Source organism: Lynx rufus, unplaced genomic scaffold (assembly GCF_022079265.1).
Source record: "Lynx rufus isolate CCGP_SWC_20201006 ecotype Redwood Valley unplaced genomic scaffold, mLynRuf1.p SCAF_1, whole genome shotgun sequence".
Taxonomy (NCBI): Eukaryota; Metazoa; Chordata; class Mammalia; order Carnivora; family Felidae; genus Lynx; species Lynx rufus.
Genome location: NW_025814823.1, coordinates 5,962,689 through 5,972,541, shown reverse-complemented (window position 1 = coordinate 5,972,541; position 9,853 = coordinate 5,962,689). Strand labels below are relative to the sequence as shown.

Here is a 9,853-nt window from a genome sequence, read left to right as displayed (position 1 = left end):
TGTTAGAGCAGCCTGAGCAGACTAAGACAACTTATTTCGAAATAAAGTCACATTCTGAGGTACTAGGGGTTAGGACATCAACGGATCATTTTTTGGTGTGAAGATGCAATTCAATGCATAAAAGTCATGATGTGTAATCGTTTTGCATATTGGTAGATTTGATTTTTTGCTAAGGATTTTTATATTCATGCTTATAACGGATTTGAATTTGTACTATTTTTTTCTTGTAATGACTTTGGTTTTGGTGTCATAATGCAGTTTCATAAAATTTGGGGTTAACATTCCTTCCTCTTATTTTTCTCTGGCCGCTTTTAAGATTTCCTCTTTGTCTTTATTTTTCTGTATTTTCACTATAAATCCAAGTGTAATATTCTTGACTTACTTTGTTTGAGATGTCTTGGTTTTCTTGCCTCTGTGAAAAAGTCATAGCCATCATCTGCCAACATACTGCTTTTGCCCTATTTCTCTCTCTCTCCCTCTCTTTGTATGTGTTTTTATCTGCTTTTACCTTGCAGCACTACTAATTCTGAACCATCTTAAACTGACAGTACTTGAGATCTCTTGGCCAACTCTGATGATGCCAATTTGGGTTATTCTGCTAGAAAGCTCCCTCCCTCCCATCTCTCTCTGTCTCTCTCTTTCTCTCTCTCCTTTGTCAGAATTATACCAAGGCCCTGTGGGAGTGGTTGAATGGATAATGGGACAACATTCTTTCAATTTCACCCTGACCCTGAGATGAGTTTCTGTGACTATGACGTTTTCTTAGAGTCTCTGTCTTGGGCATGACCCGAGCCTTGCCTTACATAACCCCTGTTTCCCCACTGTTAATTTTGGTGTTAATTGGCACATTTCTTCAGGAGGAAGGTGCTTTTTGAATTTTTTACTTAATTCTCTTGAATTTTGTTTTTGATGAAAATTTGGCTTGATAATAGCTACTCGCTTGAGTAGTGAATTTAAAAAGCCTTAAAAAAAAAAAGTCACCATTTTAAGCTGTGTCAACAGAAAGTTCGGTCACAATAAGGTGGCCTATGATTACCTAAAGCCTTGTTTTTGTATCCAGGTAAATCACTGCTTTCTACATCTTGTTTACCAGCTTTTCATTCATTTCTTGATAGGACATCTGGTCTCCTGCCTCAGTGATGACTTCTACGTGGGGCCCCAATAGTCCCTCTCTTTCCAAACTTCATAAACGATTTGCTGGTCTAATAATGATTTTTTTTCATTATTCTTAAAGTCCAGTGAACTTAACCAGGAAGTGTCTTGGAATTTGTGTTAGATTTTTCTTAGTTGTTTTGTTCTCATTAAAGAACGATCTATTCTACTACGACTTTCAATATTTTTGTTTCATGTTTTAAATTTCTTAAGGACAAGAAATATGCATACGTTAGATCCTTTGTCCCACATCTATAATTTTTCTCCAGTTCTTTATCATCTGTGCTCTTTTTCATTTCATTTTGCCTAGTTTTCATAGTCTGTGCAGGACATGCCTCTTTTCAGCTCTCTGTTATCTTAGTTGCTTCTAAGGTGGCTTTCCTTTTTCTTAAGATATTTCTCTTTCATTTCTTTTCTGAGCTCTTTCAGGTCACATTAAAAATTCTTCTGCAGTTTCATTATCACTTCAAAAAATAATTTAGTATTTCTATTTTTGACCTCTTGTTTCATAATGGCCATATTTAATTTCTTTTACAGGAAATGTATTTTCTGTGTGTTTTGTAACTTAATTCCTTTGATGTGCAAACAAGAATTTCCTTTGTCTTTTGTTCCTTAGGCTTTGTCATTTTTATGGGCAAAGGGCTGCATTACGTTTTCATAGATTCTATGTTGGCTCACTTTTTACTATTATACAATTTAATGGGGCCACTCTAAGAGACCAGTTATTTGCTGAAGAGACATGTTGGTGTGGTGAGAGGCACCTAGTGTGTGAGCCGGGACATTAAAGGCTCAGGCCTTTCAACTGGGGACACTTGGTCACCAGCACCCTTCTGTCAGGTAGCAGCAGGTCAACAGGCTCCCCCTTGAAGCCTGTTGATAGCCTTGAAGATCACACATGTCTAGTCAGGTGTTTAGAGCTTTATTTATTTTCATCAGCAGCCCCTTAGTAAACTGTAACTCACCTTTTGTTTCTTTACCCTCACACATGGATGCGTTGTTAGGGAAACGCTTGAAGAGAAATAGCTCTCTTACTAAACATACAGTGATGGTGAGAAAGTTCGTGACTCAAGGACTTGAATATCCCTATTAATCCTGCACTACAGGACCTTGGGCAAGTCTGAGGAAAACTGGGTACATGGACTCAGACATAAAAATGCTTCTTACTGTTGAGGGCACACTAGCCTCTATTTCTTGTCAGAAACAAATGAGACTTTCCTTGGCCCCTTGGTCAAAAATCTCACTTATTTTGGGGGTAGGAGATATCAAAATATATGTTACCTGGGTGAAGTTAATGGGGCCAGGAAGACTATTCAAGGCTATTTCAATAGAGGAGAGAGACTGAGCTCACCTTAGCTGAAACAAAGGTGGGGGAGTTTTAAAAAGCTGGGGTGGGGAAGGAGGAGGATTGTTGGCCACCTGTGTCTGCTAACTGGCTTTACCCAAAGAATAACTACATTTTCTCTTATCTTCATGACATATGAGAATTTTACACTTCGAGCAAGGCACCCCCTGAAGTTAGGTTCCTACCCTACCATGGAATGGAGAACTTCTTTGATGATTACATTTCAGGGATCTCCCAGGTCCTTGAGAAAAGCTTTCCCATGGATCTTAAAGCTGGCAAGGGGCTTTTCAGGACATTTCTATACATTTCAAAGGGAGTAGAATAACAACATACAATCACCTTTTCCAAAGTAAATGCTTCACGTTAGTAAAAAGGAAAGGGAATTCAGGACTAGAGACAAGAAGGCATCTATTTCCAATTTAGTCAAGCTGGGGGGAATGTTAAGGCTATCTTGGTCAGGGGGCTGCCCTTTGGTCATGGAGCTACTGTTCTTCAGCCAACACACTCTCCCCTCCGCTTCCCCCAGCCCTATTCACCTTCTCCCCTCGCCCATTCTTTTTCTGAGGCCAGCTGCTGGGCCCTATCTCACTGCATCTTCCCCAGTCTCCTGCCCGGGCTGAGTGTCAGTGCCCACCCAGAGCCTCCAGGGCTGGGGAGGGAATGGGGATGTGGTAGCCATGAGGGAACCAGAACCGCCTCGCCAATGCAGGGTGACAGGGGAGGTCTTGGATGTCTGGTCCCTGGAGAAATGGATGGGACAGGTGAAGAACTGGAGGCTAGGAAAACAGTCTCCTCCTTGGGGACTCAACAGAGGTCCAACATGCAATGCACTTGATGCGTTCCCTGGAGCCTGATTTCAGTTGCACTTCTGGGTAATATTCCTTTGCCTTCTTGTTGTAGGACCTGTTGATTTCTCTTTAATCTGTCAGAAGGTGGAGGAAAAGATGGGCTGCCAACAGTCTCTTCAAGGATCAGACGTGTCCAAAGTCCGCACCATTTACCTCAATGAGCCCATTAGGAACAACTTCTGCAAAAACTCCATCAGGTGAGAAGTGTGTGTAGCTGGGAGGAGAGGAAGGAGGAGGATGTCATCCTCACCTGCAAAATACACTTGGTGTAGATACTTCAGGGTGTAACAGTTGTCTCAAACCCTGAAAAACTTTGAATTCTCAAGTTCACTACCAAGAATAGGCTGTGTCTTCATCTCACCCTCAAGGTTTCTGTTTCTGAATTGGCCTCTGCTCTCACTTGTTCCTCCTGTTAATAGCAGTACCATGCAGCCCACTGCCAATCGAGAGTGCCCTTTAGCAATACCTAGGAGGTAAAAGTGCTTTCCTTTCTTCCCCCCAAGGTTTTATTTAAATTCATGTTGGTTAACATATAGTGTAGTATTGGTTTCAGGAGTAGAATTTAGCGATTCATCGCTTACATATAACACCCAGTGTTCATCCCAACAAGTGCCCTCCTTAATGCCCATCACCCATTTAGCCCGTCCCCCCCCACCCACCCAACACCTCTCCAGCAACCCTCAGTTTGTTCTCTACAGTTAAGAGTCTCTTGTGGTTTGCCTCCCTCTTGTTTTCATCTTATTTTCTTTTTCCTACACTTCCCCTATGTTCATCTGTTTCGTTTCTTAAATTCCACATGTGAGTGAAGTCATGTCTTTCTCTGACTGACTTATTTCGCTTAGCATGATACATTCTAGCTCCATCCACATCTTGCAAATGGCAAGATTTCATTCTTTTTGATGGCTGAGTAACATTCCATTAAATACACATGTGCGCACATGCACACACACACACACACACACACACACACACATCTTTATCCATTCATCAGTTGATGGACATTTGGGCTCTTTCCACAGTTTGGCTTTTGTTGACAGCTATAACCATGGTGGTGCATGTGCCTCTTTGAATCACTACTCTTTGTATCCTTTGGATAAATACCTGGTAGTACAATTGCTGGGTCATAGGGTAGTTCTCTTTTTAACTTTTTCAGGAACCTCCATACTGTTCTCCAGAGTGGCTGCACCAGTTGGCATTCCCAAGGTAAATGCTTTGCAGTGGAACCTCACAGAGCTGCTGAGTTCTCCACCATTATCCTCCATTGGGGAATTTAGCATTAGGCTTTTTTTTTTTAATTGAAGTATACTTAACATACAGTGTTATATTAGTTTTCAGGTGTATAATATAGTGATTCAGCAATTGTATACATTACTCAGTGCTCATCAGGGTAAGTGTGCTCTCAATCCCCTTTATTTCACCCATCCCCCCACTCATCTCCCTTCTGGCAACCACCAGTTATTCTGTATTTAAGTTTCTGGTTTTTTGTTTGCCTCTTTTTTCTTTATTGGTTTCTTATATTCACATATGACTGAAATAATATAGTATTTGTCTTTCTCTGGCTGACTTATTTCACTTAGCATTATACCCTCTAGGTCCTTCCATTTTGAAGGAGGTCCTTCCTTCTTTACCCGTTCATCTGTGGACGGACACTTGGGTTCCTTCTATATCTTGCCTATTGTAAATAATGCTGCAATAAACATAAGGGTGCATATAGATCTGTGAATTTGTGTTTTTGTTTTCTTTGGGTAGATACCCAGTAATGAATTACTAGATCATATGGTAAATATATTTTTAATTTTTCATGAAATCCCCATACTGTTTTCCATAGTGGCTGTACCAATCTGCATTCTCACCAACAGTGCATGAGGGTTCCTTTTCCTCCACATCCTTGTTACTGTGATTTTTCATTTTAGTCATTCTGACAGGTGTAAAGTGATATTTTATTGTGGTTTTAATTTGCATTCCCGTGATAATTAGTGATGTTGAGCATCTTTTCATCTGTCTGTTGGCCATCTATATGTCTTCCTTGGAAAAATGCCTATTCAGGTCCTCTGCCCATTTTTAATCACACTAATTTGGGGGGGGGTTGAGGGAAATACGTTTATATTTGAATAAGTTTGTATACATAGGATGTTAACCCCTTACTGGATATGTCATTTGCAAATATCTTCTCCCACTCAGTAGGTTGCCTATTCATTTTGTTGATGGTTTCCTTCACTGTGCAAAAGCTTTTAATTTTGGTGTAGTCCAAATGGTTTAATTTCGCTTTTGTTTCCATTGCCAGAGAAGACATATCTAGAAAAATATTTCTACGTCCAATGCCAAATGGACATTTCTTTTAGGAGTTTTATGGTTTCAAGTCTTACATTTAGGTATTTAATCCATTTTGATTTTATTTTTGTGTATGATGTAAGAAATTGGTCCAGTTTCATTCTTTTGCATGTAGCTTTCCGGTTTCGCAGTACCATTTATTGAAGGGATTGTCTTTTACCCTTTTTATAGTCTTGCCTCCCGTGTCATAGATTAAGTGACCAAATAGGTGTGTGTTTACCTCTGGGCTTCCTATTCTGTTCTATTGGCCTGAGTGTCTGTTTTTGTGCCAGTACCATAATGTTTGGATTACTATAGCTTTAGTACCATAATGTTTGGATTACTATAGCTTTGTAGTACATCCTGAAATCTGGGAGGGTGATACGTCTGGTTTTGTTCTTCCTTCTCAAGATTGCCTTAGCTATTTGGGGTCTTTTGTGATTTCATACAAATTTGAGGACTATTTGTTCTAATTCTGTGAAAATGTTGGTGTTTTTATAGGAATTACACTAAATGCATAGATTGCTTTGTGTAGTATGGACATTTTAACAATATTGACTCTTCTAATCCATGATCATGAAATATCTTGCCATTTGTGTCATCTTCAATTTCTTTCATCAATATTTTACAGTTTTCAAAGTACAAGTCTTTCACCTCCTTGGTTAAGTTTACTTTTAGATATTTTATTATTTTTGGTGCAATTGTAAATGAGATTTTTTTTCTTGATTTCTCTTCCTGCAGCTTTGTTATTAGTGTATAGAAACACAACAGATTTATGTATAGTAATTTTATATCCTGAAACTTTACTAAATTATCATTACTCATAGTCATTTGGTGGAGTTTTAAGGGTTTTTCAAATATAGTGTCATCTGCAAATAGTGACAGTTTTACTTCTTCCTTACCAATTTGGATGCTTTTTATTTCTTTTTCTTGTCTGATTACTGTGGCTAGGACTTCCAGTGATCTGTTGAATAAAACTAGTGAGAGTGGACATCCTTTTCTTGTTTCTGATCTTAGAAGAAAAGCTCTTAGTTTTTCACCATTGAGTATAATTTTAGCTGTGGGTTTTTCATATAAGACCTTTAATATGTTGAGGTATGTTTCTTCTAAACCTGTTTTATTGAGAGTTTTTATCAAAAATGGATGTTATATTTTGTCAATTGCTTTTTCTGCATCTATTGAGATAATATGATTTTTATCCTTTCTCTTGTTGATGTGATGTATCACATTGATTGATTTGTACATATCGAACCACCCTTACATCCCTGGAATAAATTTTACTTGATTGTGGTAAATCGTTCTTCTAATGTATTGTTGGTTTTAGTTTGGTAATATTTTGTTGAGGATTTTTGAGTCTATTCATATCAGAGATATTGGCCTGTTGTTTTCTCTTTTTGGTAGTGTTTTTGTCTGGTTTTGGTATTAGGGTAATGCTGGCTTTATAGAATGAATTGGGAACTTTTCCTTCATCTTTTATTTTTTGGAATAGTTTGAGAAGAATATGTATTAACTCTTTTTTAAAAGTTTGGCAGAATTCATCTGTAAAGCTATCTGGTCCTGGACCTCTGTTTGTTTGGAGTTTTTTGGTTACTAATTCAATTTCAATATTGGCAATCTGTGTGCTCGGATCTTCTATTTCTTCCTGATTCAGGTTTTGAAGATTGTATGTTTCTAGGAATTTCTTCTAGGTTGTCCAATTTTTGGCATATAATTTCTCCTAATATTCTCTTATAATCCTTTGTATTTCTGTGGTGTTGGTTTTTCTCCTTTCTTTTTCCTTTTTAAATTTTTTTAATGTTTATTCATGTTTTGAGAGAGAGAGAGGGACAGAGTGCAAATGGTGGAGGGGCAGAGAGAGAGGGGGACACAGAATCTGAAGCAGGCTCTTGGCTGTGAGCTGTTAGTACAGAGCCCAATGTGGGTCTTGAACCCACGAACTGTGAGATCATGACCTGAGCCAAAGTTAGTCACTTAATGGACTGAGCCACCCAGGCACCCCTCTTCTCCTTCATTTCGGATTTTATTTGAGTCATTTTCTCTTTTTCTTGATGGGTCTGGTTATACTTTATCAACTTTATCTTTTTAAAGAACTAGCTCTTGATTTCATTTATCTTTATTATTTTAGTCTCATTTTATTCATTTCCACTCTAATCTTTATGTTTCCTTCTTTCTGCTAGCTCTGGACTTAGTTTGTTCTTCCTTTTCTAGCTCCTTTAGGTGTAAGGTTAGGTTGTTTGGAATTTTTTCTTATTTCTTGAGGTGGGCCTGAATCACTATAAACGTCCTGCTTAGAACAGGCTTTGCTGTGTCCCAAAGATTTTGGAAAATTGTGTTTTCAATTCATTTGTCTCCATGTATTTTTTGAGTTTTTCATTAGCAGCAATAAATGGTGTTGATGATGGGGACCCTGACATAATGTGACGAGAAGTCCACTTTACCTCTGTGTTCCATCCCAACAAATCACCTCACTCTGAGCAGGAGGAAAATGCCAGACAAGCCAAACTGAGGTCATCCTCACCGATCCATTGGTTGTTTAGGGGCATACTGTTTAGCCTCTATGGGTTTGTGTTTTTTCCAGCTCTTTTTTTTTTTTTTTTTTTTTTTTTTTTTGTAATTGATTTCTAGTTTCATACCATTTTGGTCAGAAAAGATGCTTGAGATTATTTGAATGTTCCTAAATTTATTGAGACTTGTTTTGTGCCCTGGTATGTCATCTAGTCTAGAGAATGTTCTACATGTACTTGAAAATAGTGTGTATTCTGTTGTTTTGGATGGAATGTTTTGTTTATATCTGTTAGGTCCATCTAGTCTGATCTGGTTCACAGACACTGTTTCCTTGTTGATTTTCTGTCTGGACAATCTATTAATTGGTGTAAGTGGAGTATTAAAGTCCTCTTCTATTACTGTATTACTGTCAGTTTCTTCCTTTATTACTGCTAATGTTTGCTTTTTGTGTTTAGGTGCTCCTATGTTGGGTTCATAGATATTTACAGTTGTTATATTCTCTTGGTGGATTAATCCCTTTATCATTATGCAGTGTCCTTATTTGTCTCTTGCAATAGTCTTTGTTTTAAAGTCTATTTAGTCTGATTTAAGTATTGCCACCCCAGCTTTTTTTTTTTTTTTGGCTTCCATTTGCATGGTATATGTTTTTCCATCCTTTCATTTTCCGTGTGTATGTGCCTCTAGGTCTGAAGTGAGTTTCTTGTAGGGAAGCTTATAAATGAGTCTTGCTTGTTTTTATTTATTCAGCTACCCTATGTATTTTGATTTGAGCATTTAGTACATTCACATTTAATTATTGATAGATATTTACTTATTGACATGTTGTTGTTTCTGGTTGGTGTCGTAGTTGTTCTCTGTTCCTTTATTCTTTTCTTGCTCTCTTTCCTTGTGGTTTGATGGCTTTCCTTAGTGTTATACTTGGATTTCCTTCTCTTTATTTGTTGTGTATCTGTTGTAGGTTTTTGATCTGTGGTCACCACCAGGATCAAATATATGACATCTTATGTATGTTGTAGTCTATGTTCATAGTTACTTAAGTTCAAACACATTCTAAAAGCACTAAATTTGGGGGTGCCTGGGTGGCTCAGTTGGTTAGGCATCTGACTTCAATTAAGGTCATGATCTCACAGCTTGTGGGTTTGAGCCCCACGTTGGGCTCTGTGCTGACAGCTCAGAGCCTGGATCCTGCTTTAGATTCTGTATCTCTCTCTCTCGCTCTCTCTCTCTCTCGGCCCCTCCCCTGCTTGAGCTTTGTCTCTGTCTTTGTCTCCCTCTCAAAAATAAACAAACATTAAAATTAAAAACAAAATAAAAACATTTTTTGGTATTTTTATATTTGTACATTTTATATTTTTATATTTGTACATTTTTACACCCCTTTATGTTTTATGTATATAATGTCATATTTGACATCATTTTATTTTGTATATCTCTTAACCAGTTTTCTGTAGATAACTGATTTTACTGCCTTTGTCTTTTGGCTGTCATACTCATGTATAAGTGAGTTATCTACCACCTTTACTATATGTTTGCTTTTATCTGTGAAAATTTTTCCTCTTATAATTTTCTTCTTATTATGACCTTTTCTTTCCATTTAAAGAATTTCCTTAAACATTTCTTGTAAGGTTGGTTTAGTGGTGATGAACTCCTTCAACTTTTGTTTGTCTGGGAAATTCCTTATCTCTTTTTCTATTCT

The 9,853-nt window shown here is 37.7% G+C and overlaps 1 protein-coding gene across 1 annotated transcript in view; it reads left to right on the top strand.

The window, feature by feature from the left end:
* The first annotated feature begins 3,171 nt into the window (after positions 1–3,171).
* The window catches only part of LOC124506879 (phospholipid-transporting ATPase IB-like), a 188,388-nt gene continuing 181,706 nt past the window's right edge, over positions 3,172–9,853 (top strand). Inside the window, exons 1-2 of the mRNA XM_047072938.1 lie at positions 3,172–3,307; positions 3,395–3,539. Of these exons, the coding sequence (XP_046928894.1) occupies positions 3,172–3,307; positions 3,395–3,539 (281 nt within the window). The remainder of the gene's footprint in view (positions 3,308–3,394; positions 3,540–9,853) is intronic.